General features: G+C 42.3%; 1 protein-coding gene across 1 annotated transcript in view; it reads left to right on the top strand.

The window, feature by feature from the left end:
• LOC148454068 (thioredoxin-like) overlaps positions 1–8,125 on the top strand; it is a 32,217-nt gene extending 24,092 nt beyond the window's left edge. The window contains exons 3-5 of the mRNA XM_088461304.1: positions 4,264–4,323; positions 4,430–4,495; positions 8,063–8,125. Of these exons, the coding sequence (XP_088317430.1) occupies positions 4,264–4,323; positions 4,430–4,495; positions 8,063–8,125 (189 nt within the window). The remainder of the gene's footprint in view (positions 1–4,263; positions 4,324–4,429; positions 4,496–8,062) is intronic.
• The last annotated feature ends 9,011 nt before the right edge of the window (positions 8,126–17,136 follow it).

Genomic DNA, 17,136 nt, shown 5'->3' with positions numbered 1-17,136 from the left:
TAAATAGATGCACAGAGATTTTGTCTTATGGGAGTGTCAAGGAAGTGTTACTGAAAGTGCAGCGTTTATAGACACTCAACTGCTCATATAGGAGGACATACTTAAGACGGAAAAATTGCACCTACATTGGGCCAGGTGTAAGGACCGGCTGTGCGTCTAAAGACACCAAGTGGTGTTTCAGCGTCTACAGACACTGACAGTGGGCATCTCAGTCCTTCGGAGGCACAGCTGATCACCAGGGAAGGGCTTTGTAGTGGCATTAGCATACAGTCACAGACACGACTTCAGCAAAAGACGTGACTGAGTCCGATTCAGTCAGACGCTCTATGTTTAAAGAATGTAAAAGCACCGTGCCACATGCTTGGTCAGTTCTCGCCTACTGATCATACTAGGCATAATTGTTATAATATCATGGTTGTCTATTGATCCCATGACTGAAGTTTCTACATTAATAATTACTAAAGTCTGTGCTATCTAGGATTTTTCTTGGTGTTAACTGAGCAGATGGGATTTAGGGATAAATTCAATTAACCGAGATAAAAAAAATAGTTTTGCGTGTTAAATGAACGCACATATCGCTCGTTAATTTCACTTATCACTGGTATGCTCGCTCCCGACTATCGTTCAATCTGAAAAGTCTTATTCCAGCGTTGACTCCCGTTAATTTTTTCTGCTAGTACCATTGTTAATTGTGGGTGAAAATGGGGATATCAGCCTGTACCCCAACAAAATGCAAACTAATAGATAACCCTATAGAAGTCTGGGCCTGATTCAGACCCGCTCGCAAGCAGGTCAATGTTGGCCCAGTGCGCATGCGCGAGCCCCGGATAGCGACAGGCAAGCCGTCGCTCCGGGTCTCGTACCAAAGGGGGCGTGCTGTCAATGGTGAGTGACAGCACGCCCCCTTTGGTGGGCGTGCTGGGGGCGTGGCTGCCCAAACTGAGGCGTTCCCATGGGAACGCCTACCGTCTGGGGCCGGCCCCACTGACATCACAAGTGATGTCAGTGGGAGTGATTTCGGCTCTGATAGAGCCGAAAGCACTCCAGGGCTTGCGGCAACGAGACCCTACCACAAGGGTCTCGTCGCAAGCCCAATGGTCGCAATGGTCTTGACCATCGCGACCATCTTCCTGGCCGCTCGCTGTAGCTGTGGGTGGTCACCCACAGCTATACGAGCGGCCAGGAGGCCGCTCTAAAAATTAAGAACGACGGCCCTGAATCAGAGCGAGCGCTTTGTCAGAGTGTCCGGCTCTGAATCAGGGCCTCTGTTACAGGCTAAAAGCAAAGTATTTGAGGTTCTTAAAATGTGTCAAATGGCAGTTATATGCATTTTTCAAAAACAGTGAAAAAATAATAGAAAGCAAGTGTTTTTCTGCAAAGTAAGTGCTCTAGATAATTTGGGGTGCATAAAAATGCATGTAAGTAAATATTTGTGTCATTTTAAGCCACTTTTAAAAATGTCAAACACCTGTAACTCCCACCTGCAAGATTAAATACACCTGTCCCATTCATACATCAGTCCCCTTTCCCTGTCCTACATCTGGTAACCCATTATTCTGCATTTTGCATAATTTCACCCCAAAATGGCATGTTGTTATTGCCCAAATTAAGCTAATTGCAAACTTCTAAATGCCTAAGTAATCATTAGGGAGAGTGTCCCAGTGGTTCTGAACCCAGGGCCTGATTCACTATGGATCGCAATTCTGCTTATAGGCACGCACCGCTATTGTTAATATCAGCGGTGCTATTTCAGTATCACACAGATTGTTATGATCCCACTCCAGTAATTATGTGAATTTGTATCTCACATCCAGAGTATAGATGATAGGTCTATTTGTGTTGATCTCAAAGCTCCATTGGTAAGAATTAATATTTTATCGATATTTATTAATACTAATATTGAATTACTGAAAGTGCTCCCTGATAATCTCAATATTATATATATTTTGCAACAAGAGAGAAAGATAAGATAAATTCAGGTGCACTTATTGAGTCAATAAACTCTATTCTCTAGAAAAATAATACAATTTGTAATCTTTATTCATAATACATTAAAAAAGAAGGCGAAATATTAAATAAAAATAGTTTGATAGAGAAGTGTGCAGTTAAATAGAAAAAGTGTTAAAAATGTCCTCATGCCATTAGTCATATCACTATTTGTTGATGGTACACACTTAGATAGACTTCTTCTTAGTAAACATTTATATTCTTCAATAATTATCTGTGCAGTGTGATCCCTATCTCTATGGCAATGAGCTTAGCCCTATAGTGAGTGTTCATATATTATTATCAAAAGGGATGCTTGTATCTACTTTGGGTAACCTGATACGTAGTTAGGAGTATCCACGGAATACATACGATTTACACAAGTCCGGCGGTTCAAATCCCGACAGTGGCTGGCCGACAAGGATGAAAATCCTGATCGTCTAAAAGGTAAGTATAAACTAACCCTAACCTCCCCCCCCAGTGCCTAACCCTAATTCCCCCTCTAAGTGCCTAAACCTAACCCCTCCCCCCTTCCCCGCCGCCTAAACCTAAGTCCCCCAGGGGGTGGCTAACCCTAACCTCCCCCCGGGGGTGCCTAACCCTCCCTCCCCCTAGCCTAACCCTAACCTCTCGGGGGGTGCCTAACCCTATGTCCCCCCCGGGAGCCCTAACTCTCCCAATACCCCCCCCCACAACTGTCCGCAGCGGCGCCCGGCATCCCTTCGATCGGGATGCTGGGCGTTGGTCTCCCGGCATCGGTAAAATTACAGGCGTCTAGATTTAGACACCTGTCATTTAACCCTCGCTGGGATAAAGCAGTCGGGAAGCCGGCTGTCGGGCTTACGTCAGCCGGCTTCCCAACTGCATCCCGTATCCACAGTTTAGTATCTTTTTCTTATAGATCTGAGACTCTCACATATAACTGTTGGATACTCCTTTGCTTTACTAATAGCTGTTAGAGGTCGGCGTGTTAAGTATAGAAAAATAAGTGGCTCATGTCATCTGTCGCTGATATACCTCTAATCTAACGTATTACTGGGCTATAGCATATTTCAGTTCACATTCTGAATTAAGTGGTGTACCATCCACATATTTCACTAACTCCGATGCCCCTTAGTTAGGTCTTACTGTTGCCCTATTTAGACAAGTTTACATCATCTTGTTTATATTCATTAGTGCACATACATATGCACACTTCCCCTTACTCGCATCCTTATACTAGGGCAACATAGCGAAACAGTCGGTAACATTGAACCCATAAGCACACTTGCACAAGCCCTGACCTTAATCAGAAATGAGTAACAGCCATGCATGCTATCAGTGCTGTGGCTGCTTATGACCATGCAGTGGATAATTTATGTACGCCCCTGCAACATCTCTGCAATGCACTGGCACGCCTGCGTTTGGCCGACCATCCCCCATCACCACCCACAAACTGCACTTCCTGTCAATCACTCTGCTCTGGGTCTGCGTAGCCTCTGCAATTAGTAGTCCGCGCACTGTGATGCATGCGCAGTACGGAACAATTGGCCGGTTGCGTGCGTATTAGCAACTACGCTCCTTGCTGAATCAGGCCCCAAGTTTTCACATTTGTACCTTTTTAAGATAGGAATTTTCCCCAACTTTGCTCAGGGGGTTGTGAAAAAAAGTTGCATTAAACCCTTTGAAGAATGAACACACGATAACTTGCGAGCTAATAGAATAGGGCAAAATTTGTTTCGCCTGTAAAGTCACATTTACATAGCCAAAATGGGTTATTGTGGCTATTTGAAATCCCCGTTTATTGGCCCATGTTATACCTATTGCTAGTGAGACTTACATTAGTGCTATATTTAGTAGGATATTACAATGGGGTCTCCCAAAGCACATCTTGGCTGTATACTGGTCACTGGTAGGATACTATGTTACTTGCCAATATACATCACTACATTTCTGTTACAATTTAGCTTCATTTACAACAAAAGCATGCCCCTAACACTTGGCTAAATATGACCAGGCACTGGCTTCATTCTAATACTGTAATACTGGACTGTGAAGATGCATCATGCTGGCATTATTTTGACCAATGCAAATTAGTTTGCTGATGATTAAAGAGTAATGTGATGTAATGCAGGATTGTAGAATGCAGATGCTGATGCATTGCCAAAGGGAAATAATAAACATGAATACAAACCGTTACTGGGATAGTTTCCTTCCACTTACAAGCAGGAATGGGATGTAATGGAATCTAACCTCTAAATATCCAGTGCTAACATACTACTGTATGTGTCCTCCCAGGGGCTGACCAAGAAATTTCCAGGCATACTGTTATACAAGGCAGACATGGATGATGCAAAGGTGATTATAAATGCATGATTTTCAGTCAAAATATATATATATATATTTTTTTTATTCTATATCTTTCCCACTCATTATTTATCCTGACTTTTTTTCCTCTTTGCAGGATGTGTTGGAAGCCTGTGGCATCAAAACGATGCCAACATTTCACTTTTACAAAAACGGACAGAAGGTACGCCTACTTGTGCTTCCTGGTGTAGGAAACACTTTGTGGTTACAGCTTAATATTTCCAGTTTGTATTGACATTTATGCTATGTATGTGTTCTCTGAAATGAAAGCATAGAACAAATAAAGGATTGGAGATAAAAGAAGAGCTCCTAGAATAATTTTGTTTAATGAATTAAGAATAATGCCCTGAAGCAACGTCCACAATATGCGTATTACTAGTAACACTTCTTTCGGTTTTCAGGTGATGTGAATTAGGGATTAGTAGTCATGCATAAAAAAGATATAAGGAAGGTTAATAATGATCCAGTTAGTAATAGCTGGGATATGTTTATGCTGTGTGTTCATATATAGTCTAAAGATAGCAGCTCCCTGTTGGTAGAAACAATGCAAATTAAAATAGACCACAGATGGGCGGGGACAGGGATAGATGGGGCGCTGTGGGACTGGCGGTGTCAGACCGTGATCCGCGGGGCATCTCCATAAGGGCTACATTAGTGTCTTTAATTATGTTAGAGACCGTATAAAAATCTATATATAGCAGCCAAATACACTGGAAAAGTTTTAACACATCAAAAAAGACACAATCCCGCACCAGTCTTGCTGTACCAATATTATTGTTCTCCTGATCCTGTCCTCTTATATTTTCCTATCCAATTCCATCTGATATCTCAGATGCAGGTGCACTAGGATCAAAAATTTACTTACTAGAATATAATTTTATTGGTGTATGTTAAAAGATATCTTTGATATCAATATAGGGTGAAATATCGTAAAAAATTTTAGAATGTGAATAAAGTTAGAATAGATGTGTTTCAAAAATTGATAAAATGAAACGTTACAAAATTGTGGCTACTGTCTTTAATTGTTCTTCCTCCTTATTGTATTCATTTTATGCTCTGGCCTTTTTCCGCTATATGAATCTCGGTGTGTATCTTCCCCCACTATATAGTTAGTGCTCTTGGCTCTAATAATACCCATGTGTGTCTTAGTATATTTTGTTGGGTTTTTGTACAGTTTTATTTTTCCCCTATATTCCAACTGGTACCGATGTACATTCCTATATATATATATATATATATATATATATATAATAATGTGCAAAGGTTCGGCACTCAAACTGAAAAAGCAAAATAGCGGGGTGCCATCCTAAACAGGTAGTATATAGTCCAATGCTCTTCCGATGAGAGGTGTGAGAACCCACCAGGGGTAGAACAAAACAAAGGAGGCACTCCCTGAGATAGTAGAAAAAACTTGTAATATACTTAAGACATGTGAATTTCAGTACAGATGTGTCAACGTTTCAAGGTCCGCAGACCTTTTCGTCAGGACTGTACAACAGGATATATATATATATTATACAATATTATTATTGCTGACCGTTCTGTGTTGTTATCCATGCCGCCCGGTTACAGCCATTGCTACATGTAACGGCACTGCTCTGTTAGTCGGTGTGCTTCTCCGACATGGCTGTGCACTTTCTCCGCACCGGTCGGTTACTGTTGATATTACGGCAGCCGATACTCCTGATTTTAGCGATAGTATATAATGTACATACTTGGAAGTCCTAGTTTATTTAGCGGGGATCACACTCAATTCACATATATTATTAGAACAAGGCATCAACCCGATGTCTCATGGAAAAGCCTTCGGTGAAACAGCTGTCGGCATAACTCCCTGAGAATGTCCCACTGTTCAAAGTTCTGCTTCTTTGTTGTGTGACTTGCTGATGCCGGGTGCTTGGAAAACCCTAAACCCATCATAGTAGGGACCATTCAGCCCCCATCCATGGGGTACACTGAATCCATAAGGCACATGGGGTGTAGCGGAAATTCAGGCCCTACGCTATTGCCACTAGTTCTTCAGAGCCTTGTCGCTACACAGTTTTCATTATTTCACACAGCAAGGTCAATCTGCGTCTTCTTGCTGAACCTGACAGAAGCTGCAGCGCCAGTTCTTCCAAGAAAAGTTCAATACTGAGTCATTCTGTGTCCTGCCTTTTATCCTCTCACTCATGGCCAATCCAGAGTCACCCCCTTGTGAGAGTCACTGCCAGCCTTCACTATTGTTATTGGTCAGTTCAAATATCTGGGCTGTATGGTGACCATTATCAGAGCTAGTGTTATATACTCCACCCCCTGTGGATATGGCTCCCTAATGTCTGGTGACGCCCCTACTGGGGAACTATGAGTACTCATTAGTCAAAGGAGGGATTAAAATTACACCACTGGGCTTTTACTGGGTTTTAGTCTTTATGACTTGCAAAGGTGGTAGTTTTGGAGGGAGTTGCATGACTGGGAGAGAATCCTTACCTTTTTCTTTAAAACATTTTTACAATGTAAGGAAACTAAGACAACTGCCCCAAATACTACAACATACAATAACTAGTAATAAACCTTCCAACATCATTACATATGTTCTCCAAATGACCATACAATATTTCCTAGTCTTTAACATAACAGGTAATAATGACAATCACTAGTCATGCAGCTCCTTCACTCTGCCCTAATATACTGAGAAGTAAGGCTGTAAACAGTCCAATGTCTGTGTCCCTACTCAAGACCAGGTTAATAACATATATATATATATATATATATATATATATATATATATATATATTATAAATTATTGCTAAACCATGTCCTTGTCCTGCATTGTTTTGTACCACTATTACTGTTTCTTTTTGTGTGCTCATTTATGTACTGTGTAAGGCGCTGCGTAACCTTTGTGGCGCCATATAAATAAAGGATAATAAAATAATAATTGGTAGTTATAACTGAGTTGCCATCACTGTTCTACTGTGCTGTTCAGGCCTTGGTTTGGGCTATGGCTCTCAGATGGAATATGCCGACAACCTCTCTTCTACACACAGTTCTCTACCAATCCTCCCCTCCTGACGTTGTTTTTATTCTATTAATACTGATCATATTTCTTTTATGGCACATATTATGTGTCTGGAGAGGGTTATGATGTTCACACATTTTAAGATGTTCCTCTGATGTTTAAGGAAAAGTACATTAATTGTTCTTGCTGTACAACCTACATATTGTCTCACATTGATACTTCATTAGACAAAATGTATATGTAGAATTACAGTCTCTTGACTAATTCTACATATACATTTTGTATACATTACACTAGTAATGACATGTTTCTCTTTTGTGACTGTTGACTGAAAATATGTGGTTTTACATATGGTATATTTGGTATGGAAGGCATCCATTTCTACCACAGTGGCAAACATCTGTGTGTGTTGGTTTTTATCAAGATATATGTGCAGTTAGGCACTGAGCCTGTTCTTATAGAAGCCTGCAGATAACTTGTCTTTTAAGTCCTTTGCTTTGCTAAACAGTTTTCTCTCCAAACTTTGGATTCAGAGATGTATGCCAAGCCGATGCGTACATCTAATATTTTGGGGACTGTGCAGGTGCAGAATGGGTCCTGTGATCTCACTCTCATATTCCCCAAGTCGCAGCATGATTGACATCTCTGATAGCCAAGTGCAGAAAACTTTTTAGATACAATGCTGCTCCCTTCACTTTCATGTAGTTACATGGTTTGTTATCTCTACAGATTGATGAACTACTTGGGGCTGAAATACCACAGCTACAAGCTCTAGTGGCCAAACACAAGTGAGATGCCATCATGCCCATGAAGTGATCTACAGCAAGCCGTCCACACCCAGATGCTGTTTAAGCTTGAGGTCAACCAACCATACCTGTCTAGATCTGTTCTGGAGTCAGACTGAGCAACCAAATTATACAGGGCCCATTTGCTATTGTTTTCTAAGCCTGCAAACCAAAGAAGCTAGTTTGGAATTTTTTTTTTATCGACATTGATGGGCATTTTCCCGATCTTTGAAGCAAAGCTCCCAGCATGGTAGTAGAAAATGTCACAAACTGAAATTTAACATGAAGACTTAACTGGTTCCTCAAGACTGGTTTTCAGTATATTGTACTCATATTACACATAGGGTATAACTATTTCACAAGAATAAAGATCACTTCAATGAAACATTTCACGGCTTTTATATGTGAGCTTGTTAAGCATTGTATTCTGATCTGTTAGCAGACATGTACTGCAAAAAAATTCCAATACATCTTCCAACATTACATTGAAAATTTATGTTATCTTGATCTCTAGTAAAGAACATGATCAGTTGTTGTTTTATTATTAATGAAAGCATCGGACATCAGTAATACTGAACAGCTAATCCATCAATCCATCAGAAAAACTTTTTGGCAAGCTATTTTGTGATTACACATGGGGAAAGTGCGTTATACTTTTTGGTGTGGTAGAGGTAGACTAGTGAAGAGATTACAGGCCTGCTTACACAGCATCCTTTATTACATATCTTAATTCTTGTACTGGCATGCACTACATATGTTGCTACCAGGTTTCTCCCTTGCTCTGAATTCCAGTAGAGGTTCAATTAGAATGGGATGGCATTATGATGTTATAGAAAGGCATAGGTTGATGGTTACTCTGTGACCCACGGTGGCTGCGGTGAATACATTAGTCCACAGGTTCTCAAACGTGGTTCTTAGGACCACAAACAGTGCATGTTTTCCAGGTCTCCTCACAGAATCACAAGTGAAATAATTAGCTCCACCTATGGATCTTTTAAAATGTGTCAGTGAACAATGAATACGGGATGCAGTCAGGATACCGGCGGGCGCTATCCTGCACGACGATATCCCGACATGCGACTAAAGATAGGCATTGAAATCCTGATGCCTATCATTAGCCCACTTCAAAATTCTGGCACCTGGCATATCGAACGAAGGTAAGCTGGGTGTCTTAGAGGTTAGGCCTGGGGGAAGAGGTGTGGGTTTAGGGACCCCCTGGGGAGGGTTAGGCACTAACGGGGTGGTTATGGTAGGGAGAGGAGAGGGTTAGGGTGCTCACCTGCTGCAGTCGGGATTTTGATCCGTGTGGCTGCTGCTGTCGGTATTCCATGACTGTGTTCTCCCCAGGCTGTTCTCTGCGGGCGCATTGCCCGGCAGAAACAGCCTACCGCCCGGCACTTTTCCCTGCCGACCCCTGCTGTGTGGAATGCTGGCCACTGAATTGACCGGAGGCTAAAGAAGCCTCCGATCGCTTCAGAGGCAAGCGTTCCCAGCGTACCCCATGAAAGTATTTTCAGCTCAACCCTTTCCCAAGGACATTTAGGAGTCATGTCCAGAAAGGTCTGACCCAGACTCCTTTGTTGCAGGTATACAATGTAACCCCCTCCGGTTGACTAATGCAGTTGTTCTCAAACTTGATCCTCAGGACCCCACACAGTTCACTTTTCCCAGGTCACCCAGCAGGTGCACAGGTGTATTCATGCAGTGTGCTCCCCAGAAATTTTTTCCAGCCGGGTGGCTTCAAGAAGTAGCCGGGTGGGGGCCTTCGCAATTATATGCGCGGCGAGAAAAGGAGTATCTCCCTTACCATTCCAGTCTGACAGGTCTCAGGCTGCTCCCCCACTGGCTCTCAGTCCAAAGTGGCTATTATGCAGTGCCCCCTGTATTTGTGCCCATTATACAGTGCCCCCTGTAGTTTTCCCCTTTATGCATTGCCCCCTGTAGTTTTGCTTTGCCCTTATGCAGTGCCCCCTGACTGAAGTAATGCCCCCAGACTGGTCCCTTATGTAGTTCCCCCAGGTTTAAATAGTGTTCCTTATGCAGTGCCCCCAGGCTTAAATAGTGGCCCTTAGGCAGTGCCCCCAGACTGGTCCTGGTCCCAGCCCCGAACTTACCTTAACTTACTTGCTGATCACGCTCCCACTCCCTCGCTCTGACTGGATCTAATTAGATCCAGCAGGTGCGCGGGGCAGGCTCCTCACGTCGCGGGTGACTTTATGACGTTACCCACACACTGCATTGCTGGGAACCCTTGCCTCTGAAGCGATCGGAGGCTTCTTTAGCCTCCGGTCAATTCAGAGGCCAGCATTCCACAGCAGGGGTCAGCGGGGAAATGTGCAGGGCGGTAGGCTGTTTCTGGCTGTGGTTCGTGATTCCAGCGTCAGCATTTCGACTGCCGGTATCTTGTACGGTGGTATATTAACTACATCCCCTCGTATTTGTATTAAACAGATATAATATAAAGAACGGTATACCTCCCATCCCCACACTGTACTCCTGCTGATAAACTGCTGTAGCTTTACGTTACTCAAAATAGGAAGATAACCTATACACATTATTTGTAACTAGAAGAGAATATGCCTTAACTTGGCGATGCAACCCGACACTGATTGCATATAGATATATATTAGTATGATGGGTATCAGGAACAAGTTTCTGAAAATTTCGTTTTCTGTAGCTTGATGCATATGGGGAATGCAGTCAAACCTCAGAAAATTGCATTTTTGGGGATAATGCAACCCATCCATTGGATGGTTTCTATGTTGCACAGTATGTGCCTTATGGTGGGAGCTACAAAGAAAAAAATCGGGGTCATGAGAGTTTGATAGGAATAAGAACATTGCTACATTTGTGATATAGAAAGCAGAAGGACATTATGGATGGCATGCATGGTGTTCTGATGGATATATAGACTATTTAAAGGGCATGAAATCCTTAGTTACAGAAATCTGGGCAACTGGGAGAGATTATTTACTATTACTATAGATGCGGAAGAGAGTAGATTAGTAGAAGTAATGAAGGGCAGAGAGCAGACACATGGGGTGATATGTAATAGGGTGTGAGTTTTTTGTGTGAGACAAACTGGACCTTCTGCTATCAGCCTTACCTCATCAGGGATCTCCGGCCTGGGCTGACTAGCGGTCAGGTGTAATGCTTTGGCCAGGGGGACCTGGTGAAAGGGTTTCCCTGGTTGTGGCATTACACCCCTGCTAGAAAGGGTCCCCTGAATCTTAAGAACCAGCACAGGCCTCAGCTGAGCCTATCCTGGTTATGGAAAATACTGGGGATCCCTACTCATTTTGTCCCCTGTATTTCCACAACCAGGACAGGCTCAGCTGAGCCCTGTGCTGGTTCTTAAAATTCAAGGGACCCCTACGTATTTTTTCCCCTGTATTTAAAAAATCAGGACAGGTTCTACGGAGCTCAGTGTTGGTTCTTAAAATACAGGGGCCCCCTATACATGTTTCCCCTATATTTTAAGAACCTGGACAGGCTCCACAGAGCCCAGGGCTGTTTATGCTTGTGGGGAGGGGATGCACATCATTTATTTTTTGTTTACTTTGTTATTTACAACACAGAAGCCTTCACAGATCTTACTGATCTGTTAAGGCTTCTGTATAACTCGGACCTTTTAATGCTAGTCGCATTAAAAAGTCAGAGTTTTCATAGGAGAAGAGTCACCTGGACTCGCATAATGTAATAGCCTCGAGCTCACAAGTTCGCAGGCTACTACATTTGACGAATTTTTAGACAAACTCGGACCTTTAAATTTGCGATAAGGTCCAGTTTGTCTCACACAAAAAACACACCCTATTACATCTTGTTCCATAGGTCTGCTCTCTACCATTCATTACTTCTACTAATCTACTCTCCTCCGCATCTATAGTGATAGTAAATTATCTCTCCCAGTTGCCCTATCCTTAGTTACAGATTTCTGTCTGTATAAAGAGTCAACTGCATCAGTGAAAAGTTTTTGTCATCATCATTGGCACACATTTTCACATGCCCTATCCTTGGTGCAAGAATGTCAGATATATATCTGTTTATGCTCACCTCTAAATAGCCCGCAATTCTGTCAACGCACCGCCGACACACACACAGAGTGCTTATCACATGTATATATGCTTGTTGCTTAGACACAAGTGGTGTCCTGACTGAGATCCATATGACTTGCTTGTAATTGCTATACATTGTGTAGGCAGGACTGATGCATGTGTAGACAAAACACAAGATCTGTGCGCAGACACAATTGTGTGCAACTCTCTGAATCAGGCCCCTTGTTTAAAACATATATATCGGAATCAGTATGCAATGCCGGTGGGTGAATAGCCACCGGATCATATACGGACGCCAGAAGACTGAAGGAGGCAAATCCCAACTGGGGCTGGAAAGGACACTAACTCTCCCTTAGTAGTGCCTAACCCTAACCTCCCCCATTAGTGCATAACCACCCCCCCTCCCCGCATCCTAAACCTAACCCCCCCGGGGGGGAGGTCCCTAAACCTAACCCTTTCTCCCCCACGACTAGAACCTGAGACACTATTGATACCTAATTAAAACCTCTATGCAATCCTGCCTATAACCTCTATCGAATCCTGCCTCTAACCTCTAATCCTTAGATGACGCTAATTGGCGTTCTGAATAGTTGCACACAGCAATAAACACTTTCAGACTTTGCTTGTGGTTCCGAAGCACGAAAAGTTATTATTTAGCACAAAAGAAAAAGGTACTTAAACGCACATGATTTAGACAATACGTGCAAAGGTTACAATCATTATGGTACAATCGATACATACGCAGGTGCTCTGGATGCAGATTCTGGCATCAAATATGAAGCTTCCGTCACAGGAACAAGAATATGACTGACTACTTGGTTTCAGAGAGCCTGACTATATACCCGAACAGAGATAAGCAATACAATAGGCATGAGCTGGCATCACATTGGTTCTTCTTCTTGAGTCTCTTCTTACGGCACAGTTCATAGGTCCATTTATACTTGAGAAGTTCAGCCTCCCAGTGGCTCTTTGTGTACTTTTTCCTGCCGTTAAGCAGGTCTAAACTAGCTATTGCATTACAACATTTCAATGGCTATCTCTCTATATTCCATAATTCACAGACGCATGTAGCGTTCTCCCCACCGATGGAACCGGAGATCTGCAAATAAACAGCGGATCAGAATGGCACCAAACATGGTCTGCTTATCATGTACTAAACCATAGATATCATATAACATACATTTCACAGCATTGCAAATATATATAAAACCTTGGGTAATAACCTTTATTACTGCGGAACCTTTTTATGTAATTATGTAAGCAATAGGAATATTTAGGAAAAGACGCTAGTTAGCGTTGTGCGGATATGTGTGTGTGCAGTACACCATGGTAAGTGTTACGCAAGGTCGTCTTTAGAATGGGCTTAGAGACATCAGGGTATGGTTTCTGGAAGGATTATTAAAAGTCTTGTGCGTCGGAGTCACACGACGCTAAATTATAACATCGCCATATGTACTTATTTTGTGAGTTGTAGCTAAAATGGCGTTGTGCGACCAATCGAAAAATGGCGTCTTGTTCGCCATTCGCAAGATGGCATTGTGCCGATTCCGATTGTAACAGAATCCGTCTTAGCCAATTATCCAGCTTCGACAGTCCACCCTTTGATAGCCAAACTCTATCACAACCTATTTTGAATCTGTTTAGCCATGCATGAGAATATACCGTATAATGTTATTATGGTATGCCTCAGTTTGGTCATTTGAACCATTAGATAATGCATCTCAAGAAGGGTGAAACAACCCTTATACGCCATCTGCGGATCCTTAAAGGACCATGGGCAGGATGTGGGAACTCATCTAACCTATAAAGGAAGTTTGGAAAGGGGGAATGGGACTGCATTACCTAAGATGACTTAAAATAACATCAATGTTATATTTATGCACAACCACACAAATCCATATCACATTATTATAGGGTACATTCTAATTCAGGGTTGTAATACAGTTTTTCCTTAACCTTGGTATCCATATATCTATCGCTTACCACCACCATCTCAATTCCCTGGTTTGCCCTAGTACATTTCTTACACTTCAACACATTAGGAACACATGTGACACACAAGCCAATTACTAAGATGACACTGATTAAGAGGTTCAGAAGTTTACCCACTGTAGCAACCAATTTCTGGACCCACTCTCCTAGACCAGAGAACCATTTCACAGGGTTCAACCACGTGAACCACTCCTCTACCTGTTCCTCAACTCCAGTCAATAAAGCATTATGGTTCTTTCGGAATTCTCATTTTAACTGCAGAATTTTGTCCATCTTCCGGTCTATCACCTCCTTGGGATCACTGGTGTTATTTGTAATGTATGTGCAACACTGGGTGGCCAATGTCACACAGTACCCTCTTGTGACAGCTGTTAAGTAATTTAACACTAGTCTATGTTGCACAAGTTCTTTCTTATAAGCTTGTAACTCTTTACCTGTATACCTAAACGTGTCATCATACATCTCGGTGATATCATCTATTAATTTTGCAAGATCTTGGATATATCTAAAATTTAAAGTACCCCGAGCGATCCTGGTGGGATCTAGCGCTACCAACACTTGGAAGCCAGTTGTCTCACTATAATGAACTGTGTAGCTGTATGTATGTCACCAGGTATCATGTTTCTTTTGTCACGATGTTTATAATGTGTATGAAGATATTGAGATGGGGTGTTTTTGTGGATACCAAGCATTTCACCATGTGTAAGTAAGGGTCATGATTTCTGGAAGTATTCTTCCCAAATAACATAAACCTTCTGAACTCGGGGAGAGCCACTTATACGCTTTTCTTCCACGTATAAAATATACGTCATCAAGGAGAACATAAGGGACTGAAAACATCATTGTCATTAAACACATTTCTCTTGCATATAACCCTACTTCAGGTTCTCCCATCTGGTCAAGACATGTCTCTGGTTGTATAATCTTGGCACAATACCCTTCTGGTACCCTACCAACCATTTCTTTACTATCACTAAGTGTATACTGATACCTAAAGTGTCTCCCGTTTGATCTAATTGTGCGTAACAGTTCATAATACATTGGCTCATTATCAGCTCTTAGTGAGAAGGTCATCGTCTGGTTATTCCCCGTCACTTCCCAACTCCCTGGTTTATTGGGGTTGGTTATGTTCACATATAAAAGTGATCTATCTACTTGGAATTGATGGAGTTTAAAATAAGGCGGCTTGGTTGAGAGGAATTTTCCATCCAGCGTTTTCCCTTTTTGCAATTCTAAAACTTCTGAAACATTCAATGGAAATGGCACCAACCCTACATTATACTGTCCCTGAGGCACCTGTGAGCACACCCAACAATCAGTTTGATTTAAAACTTTGCCTACCATGTTATGATAATCCTCTAAAGCAGGGGTTCCCAACCACGGTCCTCAAGGCACACTAACAGTCCAGGTTTCAGGGATAGCCATACTTGAGCACAAGTGACTTAATTAGTACCTCAGTTATTTTGATTTAACCATCTGTGCACAATCATGGATATCACTAATACCAGGACTGTTAGTGTGCCTTGAGAACCGAGGTTGGGAATCACTGCTCTAAAGGATACCCACCCCAATACAGGTTATATTTAGGCTGGCACCATTGGATACATTTTTCATCAACTAGGGACCCACAAAGTTCACAAATACAGAAATCTTCGGACGATAAACCTTCACACTGTCCCCGAGTTTCAGGTATCACAGATCTCTTAACAATTACTGTACTAAGATGGGTCAGACACTCCCCTGATTGGCATAGCACTCCTCCTCTCGACTCCACTCCATTAACATCGACATCAGCTCCCATCTCCTTTATCTGTCCTCCATCACAGAAACCAGAAATCCCCAGACAAACCAAGATGATGGCAACTCTGGAAGAAAATACAAAAATGAACACAGCAGAACAATCCATTGCTGCAACACTGATCTACAATTTTTTTTTCAGCTCAGATATCTCACTGCCACCTTTTAATCCTCCCAGAACAGGTTCGCAATTGACAGGTCCTCGTTATCTGTCTCGATTCCACCCTGTATCTCCACCGGTTGGTTAACCTTCCTGCAGTGAGTGGAATGGACCCAGGTATCTCTCTTGGCCACCTTCAAGGATGTGGTACTCATCAACAACACCTGATGCGGATCTTCCCACCAATCTATCAGACAACCTGAGCGTAAAAAAATTCTGATCATAACAAATTCTCCAGGTTTGACATCATGACAGTTTGTCTCTGGCATATTGGGTGACAACAATTTCAGTTTCTGCTGGTGCTTCAACTGTTTACTCATTGTTATGGTACTTTACAGTGACCTCGTTATTACTTTTCAGATCTTCAATCAAACTTACAATCAAATAAGGTTGTCTACCAAACAGTATTTCAAAGGGGGATAGATTAAGAGGAGGCCTAGGAGTGGTCCTTATGCTATGTAGGACCAACGGTAGTGCTTCTGGCCATCCCAGTCCTGTTTCAGCCATAATCTTACTTAATTTATTTTTCATAGTACCGTTCACCTTCTACACCTTCGCACTGGCCTGGGGTCAATATGGGGTGTGAAGTTTACTATCAATACCTATCAACTTAAACATACTCTGGAAGATGTCACCGGTGAAATGAGTACCCCTATCACTTTCAATGATTCTAGGGATACTGTATCTGCATACAAACTCCTGTACAATCTTTTTAGCAGTGAACACAGCAGTATTAGTGGCAGCTGGATAAGCCTCTACCCAATTAGAGAATACATCTGTACAAACTAATGCATACTTGAGATTCCTGCAGGGTGGCAATTGGATGAAATCAATTTGTATTACCTGAAAAGGTCCGTCTGTCGGAGGAATGTGGGATGGTTCAGTTGGTATTGTTTTTCCAACATTCTTCCTTAAGCATGTCAAACAGGACATTGCTCTCTTCTCAGCTTGAGAAGAGAATCCCGGTGCACACCAATACGCCTGACCAACTTGCACATACCTTGCTTTCCCAAG

This window comes from Taudactylus pleione, unplaced genomic scaffold (genome assembly GCF_031769625.1).
Source record: "Taudactylus pleione unplaced genomic scaffold, aTauple2 ptg001032l, whole genome shotgun sequence".
Taxonomy (NCBI): domain Eukaryota; kingdom Metazoa; phylum Chordata; class Amphibia; order Anura; family Myobatrachidae; genus Taudactylus; species Taudactylus pleione.
The sequence above is the reverse complement of the archived record's forward strand: the minus strand, read 5'-3'. Positions and strand labels throughout refer to the sequence as shown.